This window comes from Gallinula chloropus (genome assembly GCF_964237585.1).
Source record: "Gallinula chloropus genome assembly, chromosome: Z".
In the NCBI taxonomy this organism is placed as follows: domain Eukaryota; kingdom Metazoa; phylum Chordata; class Aves; order Gruiformes; family Rallidae; genus Gallinula; species Gallinula chloropus.
Window position 1 is genome coordinate 44,566,679 of NC_140089.1, and position 13,408 is coordinate 44,580,086.

A 13,408-nucleotide genomic window follows, 5' to 3' on the forward strand; every position below is an offset into this window, starting at 1 on the left:
CATGTATTTTCCCCAGTAGCCAAATATAATACATCTATTTCTTAAAGCACTTTTGTCTGTATCCCCAAGGCCTTGAAAAAGATTCTTAGCAGCAGCAAACAGGACTGACCTGTTTCTTAATCTTTCATTCTTCTTGTACACAAGCACAGCAGCAAATGAACTCCCATTAAATCACAGAACAGAAAAAATAAAACCAAGAAATCTCAATAGTGCTGCTTGTCCAGAGACACTACCCAGCTCTGTTCAGTCTGTTCTGCCCATTCCCTCATCCAATTAGTGTCCTTATCTCAAATTCCTTGAGTCCCACACTGGGCGCCAAAAAGGACTGTGGTGGTTTAGCCCTGGCTGGAGGCCAGACGCCCACCAAAGTCCGTCTATTACTCCCCTTCTTGGTTGGACAGGGGAGAAAATATATATTAAGAGGCTCAGGAGTCAAAATAAGGACAGGGAGAGATCATTCTGTCATCGATGACGTGGGCAAAACAGACTCAACACAGAATGAAGACAGAAAACTATCTAATTTATTACACTACACTACAAAGAACAGTGAAACCGGAGTCGGGAGCGCGACCAGATCTTAAAACACTTTCCCCCCACCCCTCCCTTCTTACCAGACTTGCCTTTAGCCATGATTTTGCTCCCTTCTTCCCCCTGATCGCAGCACAGGGGGGCAGGGACTGGGAGATGGGGGCTTCGGTCAGTCCCTGGCAAGTTGGTTTCCTTCTCGGCCAGGGGGAGTGGGGAATTCATTCCCACCCTCCCCCTGCTGCACCGCGGGGTCCCACCCAGGGGAGGCAGTACTCCACAAACTTTTCCAACATCTCTTTCCCCAGGGCCTTCTCTCTTCATTCAGCTGCCCTGCCATGAGTCACTGTTATAGCGGGCAGTAGTAAATCAGTGTCTCTCACTCCCAGTCCTCCACGGGGTCACAAGCCTCCCCCCAGGAAGCCTGTTGCGGCACAAATCTCTCTCATCTCTCACGGCTGCAGGTGCTGGCAGGGGCTTGTTCCAATGTAGGGTCACCGCATCTTCTCTGTGTCTCCACCTGCTCCATCCAGTGTGGAGCCCCTCCACGAGCTGCAGGTGGGGTCTTGGCCTTTTCCATTGATTTCTCCACGGGCTGCAGGGACATCTTTCTCTCTGGCACCTGGGCTGCCTCCTCCCCCGTCCTTCTCCAGCCTTGGTGTCTGCACAGCTCAGTAAATCTTCTCACTCCCTCCTCCGGTGGCAAAATGCAGCTGCTGCCGGGATGTTTTCTCCTATATGTGATTCCCAGAGGTGCTCGACTATCTCTTGGCCACAACTGTGGCCTTGAATTGCCCAATGTTCACACTTTTTGGGGCCGGCAGAAAACTGTAACTGCTGCTTAAAGAAACTGTCTCAGCAGCACGCTACACAAAACTGCAACATACACACATTTACTAGTATCTGTATTTTGTTCTCTACAGGAAAATAAAAAAGTAGCGGTCTACAAACATTTCAAACACTTTTACACAAGGATTCAGTAAACAATCAACATTAATAAATACTATTTGCTCCTTCAAAAATCGATTTTTGAAGAAAATATAATGTATTTGGCTTGCACATAATTTTAGTGCATTTTAAAATGGTCAGGTGGGACAGTAAAACCTTTAAAACAGTCCATTTTTAGTACCTGCCCTTTTCTATACAATTTACCTAGTAAACAAATACAAAACATCATGGCTTTCTATTTTCTGTGCTTAAAACAATCTATTTAAGTGCAGGGTTGGGTAAAGTCCACACAGGGTTGTACTAGCAATCTATAATAAAATCATCCATATTTCATTGTACTTTAAACTAGGGTTGTCTATGCTGCTGTCCTGTGAATCCAGATGCTTTAGCTAAAGAAATTTCTTTAGATGAATGAAGGGCCTGTATTGCAATTAAACAGTGCTTAATATCCCTCATGATTCTTGTTGGGTCCTCTTCTGTGAGGCTTTTCCCTGAGTCATGTATTTATTGGAAAGGCTGCCTAGAATTAAGAGGAAGAAAGTGTCACATTTTAAAGGTTTTGGAAAAGAACCAAACATAAGAAAATCACTGTTAAGTCAAACCATAGTGAAAGCATAGAGATATTAATTTTAGATCATTACCTGCTGGAAGCCAGTGGGAAATATTAAAATACTAGGGCTTTTTTCTTCAACTAAAGAGCTGATCTGATGGCAAAACACTTTGTGTTTCAAATCCCCACTTTGTGGTTTTTTGATTTGAAAAAGCCATGCAGTGAAAACAAAAGCGCCTATCTTCCCAACAAAACTGAGAATTTCATTTGAGACACTTCATTGCAGTTTAGTTTTCCATCCCTTCAGCTGCCCTGGAAGAGATTTATATATTTTACTGAAAAAACCCAATGCTAAAGTTTGCAGAGTTTCACTAGATTTTTAAAGTAATTTTTTTTTTTTAAAGCAGTAGTTTTAAACATCTTCATTGTACTTGTTAATGGATGTGTGAAATTACTGCAAGGAAACTGCAACCATGCATCTGACAAAGCATCTCTGATCCGGAGGGAGTACATGAAGCTCTCTGTTGTATCATCAGACTGCTAACTTGCAACTCCACTTAACTTCCAGCTCAGAGCAAGGATGGACTTTGATAGACTCGAAGCTGATGATCTGAAAGATCAGATGGAATTCTAGACAATTACTCAGAGGAAGCCTCACAGGAAAAGCGCTCCACCTGTCATCCCTGAAGAAACACAAAGCCCCATATATGCTGAAATAGGGGGGAGGAGAGAGACTGATAAAACCTCACTATATCCTTCTGCAAAATACGTCTGCCAGAGTTAAAGAAAAAATTCACAAGAGCTGACATGCCTCAGTTTTGGTTTCAAACACAGAACTGAAAAATGGTTCACTTTTATAGTGAAAAGATGTGGTTTCACTTCAGAACCTAGCTAGCAACTTGTTGAGGCTGCTGCTGTGTTCAGCAAGTTAGGTAGAGGTCCAATAAAGGCTGATGGAGAAATCAAGTTAAAAGTAGATGCTGCTACTCAAGAGTTTCTGAATTGTAATGAAGCTATACAAACCTGACTGGGGACTCAAAAATATTTTTCCTTTTTGTTTCTTCTTTTCTTCATGTAAAACCACTCCCTACAAACAACATATACACACACTGATGAACCAACAGAATTTAATTACGTCATTTACAACAAAAAAATAACAGGTTCTCCTTGATAGCTCAAGAAAAGCTGTATTTAATTACTTCATACAGACTTCAGAACATGTAAAGAGTAAAAGATTAAAGAAAAGGGACACTTGGTATTTACCTGATTTAATCTACCAGCATGTTTGGCAGTGCTGGGCAGTGAAAAAGGGGATCCACACAACACTTCGGCTTTTGAACCACCTGAAAAGATCGTAAGGCAACAGAGATTTGCTAATTTGAAACTGGGTTCCATTTCAGGTATCGTAAGATAGAAAAATACCCAAATATTTGCAGTCTGCCTACATATTATGTAGAAGATTAAGACACTTTCTTCAATTTTATAACGTGGAAAACTGGCACAATGATGTAAAATGCATCTATAATCAAGCATCTAAGAAAGGCACATACAATAAATTAAGCTCTGTATCCTCCTCCAGAACCAGAGTGAGACAGGGAACTTCAGAGAATGAATGAAGATAATGATGGTAAGGTGCTACATTTTCTAGACTATGAATAATTACAGCAGAGAACAAAGTCTGATCTCTTAGGTCCAGCTGTTCATAGTCCTCTATTCAGAGGTAACACTTCAAGCAAAACAAGACGAAGCCCAACCTACAGCAATTCCCTTTAAATTCAAATATTGTAATTCCCAGAATAAAAATAAGACAAAAAAGCCTATTCCAGAATTCATCATTTGAGACACGTGCTGTGCAGCCTCAGCATAGTACGATGAGTGTTACAAAATACAACAGTGTCACTGACTACAAAACTCAGGCACACTCCTCTGCACCTTTGCAAACTCAGTGCCATGGCAAATGGCATGGCAGAAAGAAGCACTCAATGGTAAAGGAAACTCCTAAGTTAAATTTACACCTGACATACACCTTCAAAAGGTGACAAGCTGAATAAAATGTGACTTCTATTTTTAATCATCTTTTCTGTCCACTCAACACTTCTAGTGGTCTACTGAACTAAGAACACTTTGCAATACCTTTGAAGTTCTGCATGTATTTGCTCCATTTTCCTCCCACTTTCATCACAGTCTTATGCCCCCTTTAAGTGCATCTGATTAAGAAGAGTCTCCTGATCTAAGCCAGACAGACCATGTTTGTTTGTAGAGGAGAGCTGTTTTGAAATTATGTTTATAGAAGGGATTTTAATAACTATTAATCTGTCAAGCAAATTTTTCCAGCATGAATTTAAACGTTCTTAGGTTGGGAAACAACACTACTGTGTTTCTTTGGAAGATAACTAGAAGTATCATTCATTGTCTTAAGAAGGCTTAGTTTTATCTTAGAATGATTTTCCTTTATAACACAGATGATGGAGATCTGTCTTATCTGAAGGATGACTTGGACGTGGCTAAGCAAGTATTTTGTTGTTTCATTCAGGTCTGTCAGTCAGGACCTGGATTTGGGGGCATTTTTGTAGTTTAAGCCAAAGTTGCAAAATGAACTCCATGAAAAATAGGAGAAATTGCTGTATACCTCCACCTGCTGAGTCTGCAGGAACATTCTCTACTTTATTTCATTTACAGTATTCTATCTGAGCAATCTGTACACTTTGTAGTGAATTTAGGGTCCTGGGGAATAATTCTGGTTTGGGTGATGTGAAGAGCTGCAAGGCTAGCTTTTGCTACAGTGATGCTGTACTTGTAAAAGAAGCTGCAATTTGAAGTGTTAGCAAACTCAAGGATGATGGAAGCAGTTTCAACATAATAGACAGTCATACCCTTTCTGTCACAAACAGCTTACCTGCTAAGAGGAAACCATGTCAACTATCTTGGGACACAGCAAAGTTCTGAAAGGCATGCAGGGATGAAGGGAAAACTGACTACATTTAAACCAAAAAAAAGATGGCATTTACATGGTGCCATTCCAAGCAAAAACCTTACCCGTTACTCAGCCTCGATAAAGACAACAAAAACCTTTAGCTCTGTGTAAACTACTCAGCTTGATCAGTTTCATACCTGCAGCTCCTTTATACTGTGGGCACTCCTTTTTAATATGACCTTCTCTTCCACAGGTAAAACAACGTTTTTCCCTTAAGTCTCTGTCTTCCAGGCGCTTCCACTTCTCCACCGACTGCTTTGGAATCTTTTCTCTTCCCGTCTCCACTATTACCCATGCTACTTTCTTCTGAGGTGTATATACATGCGACTTCCCCTCCTTGATCGAGCTCTCCTTTTCTGTCATTCTGTTCTGAGTTTCTTTGTCCTCTTTGCTTCTTTTCTCCTTGCTTTCTGTGTACCTCTGGCTTTTCATATCTTCGTAATCACGACGCCGTCTCAGTCTGCAGGAAAGAAAGAATGCTGCAGAGTCCATGGGCATTAAATGCATGCAGAGTGGAAAGAGGCAAACCCAAGTGCCATCTACAGCAATAGATTTATCCGATACACTTCTTCACCGGATTAAGTGAATTCAAGTACCTGTCCCTTTAACTCTCCAACCAAACAATGCTGTCCTGATACTTAATTAATATTTTAACTTTATAATTAGATTACAATACAGCCCTAAATTCTAACAATTATATCTCAAAAATAATCCCAGCAGAAAATCTGGGTGCTGGAGTTGCAAAAAACCGTGGAAGAAAACAATAAGCAAAATGATACCTAAGTATAGAAAATAGGGCTATAGTTCTATTTGTTTTCTGCTTGTACAATTTAACTAGAACTTACTTTCTCAAACTGCATATATTCACAGTATCTCCAGAAGTATCTTTTACATCTAATGTCCTCATGGCTTAAAGACCTAGCAACAGGGAAACAGCTGCGACTGACAGACTGGTTTTATCTAACTTCTTTGTACATGACCCAGAAGACATCAGTGAAACCTCCAAGACTGAAGATGATACCAGGCTCCTTTGGCCAGTCAGCTGCAGTGCTAACAGCAAGCAACTTGAAAACACTTCAAAAACTGCATGAATGGGGTCAGAATGGCAGATGAGATTCAAGGTGAGCTTTCATTTTTTAAAAAGGGGGAAAAAAACAAAAGGACACCCAGGGACCTACAGGCCAGCTGGACAGTCTCACTTCTGTGCCCAGCCTGATCATGGAGCAGATCCTCTTGGAAACTATATTCAGGCATATGGAAAACAAGGTGACTGCTGACAGCCAGCATGGCTTCACTTAGGGTAAATCATGCCCAAACAAGCTTGGGGCCTTCTACGATGAGGTTACAGTGCTGGTGTATAAGGGAAGACTAACTGATATTATTTACTTGGACTTGATGAAAGTCAATGGGGACACTGTCCTGCACAGTATCCTTGTTTCTAAATTCAAGACACATGGATTTGACAAATGGACCACTCTGTTGATAAGGAACAGGCTGGATGGTCACACTCAAAGAGTTGCAGTCAACAGCTCAACATCCAAGCAGAGACCAGCAACGAGTGCTTCTCCCTCAGAGGTCAGTAATGGGACTGCTGTTACTTAACTTTGCTGAGGACTTGTACAGTGGGACTGAGTACACCCTCACCAAGTTTGCAGATGACACCAAACTGAGTGGTGGGGTTGATACTCCAGAGGGAAGGGATGCCATCCAGAGGGACCTTGACAGGCTGGAGGGATGGGTCAGTATGAGCCTTGTGAATCTCACAAAGGTCAACAAGGCCAAGTGCAAGGTCCTTCAGCTGGGTCAGTAAAGGAAATAATATGCAGCTTGTACAAGTTCTGCTTTGGTATTACTATCGTAACCTTTCTTCTAAACAAACCTGAGGAAAGGTTCCACACAAATGCCAAAACTCTACTCACTTTCTTCGCATGGGACAATCTTTCATGAAATGTCCAATTTTACCACAAATCCTGCAGCATCTATCGTTTGGTGCCAGTTCTCCTTCCGTTAGTACCTCTGGATCAAAAAAGAACTCCTGAAGAAGAAATCCTGCCTTTAAAAGGAATATCCATACACTTGGGAATCAAGACAGATAAGCAAATGTTAAACAGCAGTAAGAGTTACAGAGAACAACAAGCCTTCTGTGTGTACCTGAACACAGCTGAAAGACCTGTTGAGATTAACTGCCCAGTGGCCTCCTCTTTACAGTCCACCTGCTGATATCATCAGGTCTACACAAGCTCTCAAAATAGCAGTTTTTAAAAAGAAATGGTAAGGTGGTTTTGATAGGGGCTAAAATATCTAAGCCTGTATAACAAAGGGCTAACTTGTGCTGGGGTGCAGAATACTGATCATTTTACACGCAAACAACAGAAACAGAGTACTCAGTAGTAATTCCACATAAAGATTGTTGGAGTACTGTTGAAATTGGAGAACTTAAAGAGAATGTAACCATACTTCTGGAAATGGTAAGTTATACACCTACGAGCATGTATATACTGCTGTTAGAAAGAGCTTACCATTTTTGATGGATATTCTTTAGGAAATATTTTTATAGGGGTACCAAATACCCTTCTGCCATTGATAAATGCCTTCATTATAAAATTTGTCACTGTGAAGAAAAGAAAAGATACCAACATCATCCAAACATCAAACAAGCCAACAAAACAAGATCTAAGAGGCCCCTTCGCTTCGTACCCAGACTTATTAACAGGAGACTTACTTTTTCTTGACAACCCAGCTCCAAGGTTGTGGTTCAAATCAAAGGGATCTGTACAAAAAGCATTACATGCATTACTTAATCTGGGGGAAGACTGTCAATGTATACATACGCATGAGCAGTCGGAGGCAGGTATTCCTGATACAGAGTTATTAATATACTGAAATTGAACTGTTTGCAAGTCTAATGAAAAGAAATTAACTACGTGGATAAAGGATTCCAGCTGTCCAGCTCTGAACTGACTGAAGATTATAAAAAAAGAGTAGAAAAATCTTTCCATGGAAGTCATATGGGCCACATAGTGGTTTACAGAACATTGCTAAAATATGTCACTGTGTTGGTCTTACTAGAGACCACGGTATTACTTAGCAGCGTAATCACACACAGGGTTAAATTGGTCATGTAAATATGGACTTAGCTAAACTTAGTATTTGTGAGAAAGTTTCAGCTGCATTACAGCTAAATTGTTTTTCAAAGAATTTGGTTAAATCTATTTCACTGTAAGTTACTGTAATCTTGAATATATTCAGTCTTCTTTGCAGCTTCTTTTCATTAGAGAAGCACCCCCATGAATAATTTTTAGCACTATGGCAACTCAGTGGGAATTTTGCAATGATTTCAAAACATGAAAAAGTAACTTATTTGGTAATAAAAAATAAATAGGCTTTGTGGAAAGACCAGATTTTTCATGTGGGCATTAAAGAAATTCCACATACTCATGTACTTCACTTGCTTTTACCTTCAATTACAATGTATTTAGAGGTCCACTGCTTCTTGAAAGTTGTAAGCAGATTCTTCCTCCTAATGCAGATGACATGCTCTTTAAAATCAAATTCTTCTGTGTAGAAACGGAGAAGTCCAAGCCAGAGTTGCCCAACAGATTCAGTGTTTTTGCCACAGTCTGGCCAATGAACTGACTGAAAGTGACAGAAATATTTTTACTTCCAGTACTGACATTAAGCAGAACAATTTTCATAACTTGGAAACTCAAGCAACGTTGGCCTTATTTTTATAAAGAAACATAGCTGAGTTTATACCAGTTATGGAAGGAAGGCAAGCATTCTGGTTTAATAGTCAAATACTGATTTTAAAGTGGTATTTTAGAAAAATTAACAAAAGTGGAGAATGAATAGAACTTGTAACATTAGGTTTTGCATATGTTAAAGACGAATTTATGAATTCATTTTTTATGCCCATTTAATATAAAATTATTCAACAGGACTAACCAGCTATGACTAGATATGCAGCTGGTGACTACCCAGTAATGTGACGGAGCAACTAATCACCATTAACACCTTATTTTTTTTAAACCTGTTTTTTTTCAGATTTTGCAGGTTTTTTTTTTTTTATTATTTCCAGAAGAATTAAACCCAAGAATATTCTAAAAGCTTTACAGTATAGGATTGGGATTTTCGAAGTAATAGCTGTTCTACTTCCATTTCTATAATCAACCACCACATTTCAGGTCAATGTTCTTGAAAGGAATTATTTTTTCATTTGCAAAGTACAGGTAATGCCATTACAAATTAACCTGATTTACTTACCAACTCCTCTATCTTATCAAAGAAATAAACATTCCAACCATCAACTAAAATCTCAGGCTTTTTTTGTTCTTTGTAGATCTGAAAGCATAATATTAAACTCATTAGAAGGGCCCTTCAGATTCAGCACTGACATTCTTCTGGTAAGTACAGTGTAAAGACACTCGTTTCAGTCTTGATATACTGTACCTCTTGAAGAACAGGGATGACAGGTGGATTTCTCTGTTGGAGAAAATAAAGCACCATAAGAGTATATGCGTAAGAGGAAAGGCTACCTCGAGATGCATCTCCAATGTCACATATCTAGAAAAAGAAACACAATATGTATCTTTTATGGTTATAATCTCCTGCTGCAGGCACTACTACTCCTAGAATGTGTGGAAAGTACTTACCTTTGTAAAGACTTTCATTGTGTAACACAGATATTTTACTCTAGGATCAATGGCTGCATATGATGACAGGAGTCTTGTGTTATGCAAGGCCTGTAAAAATTAGAAAGTCATATAAAAAATACAGGAGCTCAAAAAAAAAAAAAAGCTGAAAAAACACTTTTGCACTCAACAAATGCAGATGAGACGCCCTGAGTAGTACAAAGTATGTTGAGAAAGGAAGCGTTCAACAACAGGCTTATCACCTGCTCTGATAAAAGACTTATCAAAATCCTTAATCTGCACAGAAGTGGTACAAAGCTGAATTCACGGAACAGAACTTCACAAAAACGGAAGCATTAATCTACTTCTGCTTTTTCAAGGTATTTGGTAGAAGGTTAAGTTCTTGAATTAAGACATTTCAGCCCCAAAATGTGAGTGTTTTCAACTGACGCACACGTGTGTTCAGATATCTAAGAATGAAATAGGCAACTGGAAACAGTTCATTATTGAACCTCAACAAAACAATCATTTCAACCTCAAGAAGCATTCTTCTCTTAAGTAAAAAAGCAGAAAACCTTACCAGAGTATTATATAAACTGATGTCTACTTCAAGACCACTTCTAACATGGAAAAATTTGACGATTGGAACTTTAGCCGTTGTTATAGGTAAGACATTTCTTAAACCTAGGATGAAATATTTAATTACTGAATTACTGCAATACAATCATGTCAGTTTCAAATGCCCTAAAATTAACTCAAAACTGTTATAAAAAGACTATACAATAAAATTTTAGTATAGTAAATTAATGCGAGATACACCAAAGCAAGCACTATGAAATTGTCATTTCTTGTAGAAGTCAGAATTCCCATTGCAAACTTGCACCAGCCTACCTTTCACTATTAACTTACTAGTCACTGAACTACTTACTAGTCACTGAACATAGAACATAATTACTCAGGCTTTAACTTAAGGTTTGTTCTTCTGTGTGTAGGTTACACTTATACTATCTATCCAATTCAGGTTTGAGCCTGTAACATCATAATCTTAGTCCTACCTATGTAAATAAAAATAAATCAATAAAACCAAACATATAACCTTACTCTTACTAAGATTATGCTCTTCAGTGTAGTTTAATGGTTTTCATCTCCAGATCATTCTCACTACAGCAACTGAAGTCACATAAACAGAACCACTTAATATAATTTCAGAAAGTTACCTGACTGTTTCTTGAGAACTTTTGCTAAATCTTCAATGATTCTGATGCAATCAAGTCCCTAAGACATTGAGAAAAAACAATTTGTTGAGTGCTGCAAGTATTTCAGGCAAACCTTTTGTTACTTGCCATTAAACTCAGTGCCGTGAGAGCTTCGTAATATACAGATTTTTGTGAATACCAGAAAATGTTTTGAAATACTATCTTGTGTTTACAAGTGCTATCTTAACAGAGTTTAACATAGCAATTGTCAACACTAGATACTATGTTAAACAGGCTTTTAAAAAGTTTATATTAGGCATGAAATGAGACTGATGCCCTTTTCCACTGTTTCCCATTCCTGTCTGTTTATGCCACAAGGCGTGTTATTTACCTGAACAGTTAATGCTGGAAGTAATAGTAACGCAGAATTCAGAGGGAAACTGACTACTGTGTGTAATTAAATTCATGCCTGGACCAACAACAAAACTCCCTAAAATAATCTCCTTGTGGCATCTTATTTATGATTTCTTCTAATCGGCAAAGCTTTTATAAAATAATAAGCTTGTTACACTATATGTACAGTATAACCAAAATGTTTTGCATTTGTTAAAAAAAATATAATATTTTAAAACTACCTCAGCAGTTTCCAGCCCATCTATTGTCATACAGATGTCAAGGTCACTTTGTTTAAACCCAAAGCCGTTTTTTGATGACCCAAACAAATTCAGCTTGGTTCCTGTAAGAGATGTGGTGGGTTATAGCCACATATCGAGACAGAATTTCAAACTTCTATCGCTTCAAACCCCTGCATGTCTTAATACAGGCAATGGAAACATCGCCATCTTTCTGAGCTGCATCAACACTTATTTTCTTATCCACTTTGCTGATGAGGAAGGAATCCATGTTTTTATTGGTTCAAATGAGCAGTCTGACAGATCCAGAAATGTTAGGTTTTCCAATAATTAAGTCATCAGCGTGTAGACCTGAGCTGAAATCCGATTTTAAAAAAGCCAGATTGCTCTCTGCAGACATCTTCAGAATAAGGGACGTATCTGTCCACGTACCAGGCTCCAGACAAAAAAACAAATTGTTGTTAATTTAATTAAAAAAAAATACTGCAAATTGATGTCCAGCTGTAACAAGTAAGAACTCAGAAATAAACAAAAAACCTGCCCAACAACAAAAAAAGATACAAAAAAGTCAAATAACTAGGTTCTGCAGGTAGATCAGTTGATGTGCCTGTTTTATTAAAGTAGTCCAAAACCAGTAAGCTTCAGTAGGAAGGACAGCAAAAATTGTGGTTTTTTTTTCAAAAACAGATACAACATGAAGTCTGGCTAACGAATAAGGCTAAAATAACAATTATAAAATAGCTCTACTACTGCTTTGATTGTTTTACCCTTAATTTGCCACTGTTCCTTTCTAATAATGTGTTGTATATATGACTAAGTCAACAAAGACTTAATTCACAATCTTAAAAGACTTAAAACCGAAATTAATGTAAAGCAGTGTAGCAATGCTGAGCAACATACTGAAGTATAGATATAAAGCTAGAACTAATTACCTGGGAAATGTTGCCTGATGAAGTTTTCCAAGGTTTGTCTTATATGTTCCCGAGCCTGATCCTCTAGAATGCTTGGAGCAAAATCATCTTAAACAAACAAACAAAAAATTTAGGCAAACATCTGTAGAAAGGGTCAACAGCAAAGACTCAAATGCAAAAAGTGAGGGGTCTACAGCAGGGGGTGGGGGTGGCAAAAAAAAAAAACAAGCGAAGATTCACATGTGAAGGAAAGAAAGCAAGGATGAAGTAGAAGAGAAATACCTGTTCAAATAAAAACATTAATTAGACAAATAATGCATTTTGTCTGGTCAGAAATGGCGAGAGAGAAAGGAGGAAAGTTGGGTCACTCTGAAAAGAACAAGAGTGGAAAAGTGTTACATAACAGTATTTTGACTCCATTTTCTCCTAGAACACCAAAGTCTTTGTTTAATAAAAGCCACAAGTTAAGGAACAGTAATGAAATTCAAAGTAGACATAAATGTAAGAGCATTGGTTAAAACACCCATAAAAAACCTAAACTCTTTATATTAAGATGTCAAAATGAGTGATCAGACAGACAGCGTGCGGAAGATAAAACTAATAATTTTATATTTCTCTAGATGTAAAGTACTTGGTACTTCTAATCAAGCCCATCCAAATCCTAGATTTGTATCTAAGAGTTGGATGCAGTGCGGCAAATAAGCCTTCCCTCTTTATAACACCGTTATCCTGTGGTTATTTCATTATTTTGTAATTCTTTTTCTACTGCTCAACAATATTCAAAGGAAAAAAACTTACGGTAACATTGGACACAGACTTGATCTAGAATAGCTGAAAATTTGGGTGTCAACACTGGCAGTGGGTCAAGCTCAATTTTCTTGAAGTCTTCTGGACAATCCTTCTTTAAGTGACCTTCCCGTTTACACAAGCTACATACTACTGTAGGAGACTGTAAGAACAGAAAACAAGATTGTCTTAAAAAAAACTGTAATACTTTAGTGTATCAGAACACAAACATATTGCTCAAATTCAGCATGCTTA

The 13,408-nt window shown here is 38.3% G+C and overlaps 1 protein-coding gene across 1 annotated transcript in view; it reads right to left on the reverse strand.

The window, feature by feature from the left end:
* Positions 1 to 1,628: 1,628 nt before the first annotated feature.
* The window catches only part of TUT7 (terminal uridylyl transferase 7), a 32,449-nt gene continuing 20,669 nt past the window's right edge, over positions 1,629 to 13,408 (reverse strand). Inside the window, exons 14-29 of the mRNA XM_084278831.1 lie at positions 13,166 to 13,316; positions 12,389 to 12,475; positions 11,460 to 11,560; positions 10,846 to 10,903; positions 10,209 to 10,312; positions 9,650 to 9,739; positions 9,447 to 9,560; positions 9,261 to 9,338; positions 8,456 to 8,633; positions 7,720 to 7,767; positions 7,517 to 7,608; positions 6,917 to 7,032; positions 5,135 to 5,457; positions 3,287 to 3,366; positions 3,043 to 3,110; positions 1,629 to 1,989 (exon numbers count right to left, since the gene is read on the reverse strand). Of these exons, the coding sequence (XP_084134957.1) occupies positions 1,926 to 1,989; positions 3,043 to 3,110; positions 3,287 to 3,366; positions 5,135 to 5,457; positions 6,917 to 7,032; positions 7,517 to 7,608; positions 7,720 to 7,767; positions 8,456 to 8,633; positions 9,261 to 9,338; positions 9,447 to 9,560; positions 9,650 to 9,739; positions 10,209 to 10,312; positions 10,846 to 10,903; positions 11,460 to 11,560; positions 12,389 to 12,475; positions 13,166 to 13,316 (1,752 nt within the window). The 3' untranslated portion in view covers positions 1,629 to 1,925. The remainder of the gene's footprint in view (positions 1,990 to 3,042; positions 3,111 to 3,286; positions 3,367 to 5,134; positions 5,458 to 6,916; positions 7,033 to 7,516; positions 7,609 to 7,719; positions 7,768 to 8,455; positions 8,634 to 9,260; positions 9,339 to 9,446; positions 9,561 to 9,649; positions 9,740 to 10,208; positions 10,313 to 10,845; positions 10,904 to 11,459; positions 11,561 to 12,388; positions 12,476 to 13,165; positions 13,317 to 13,408) is intronic.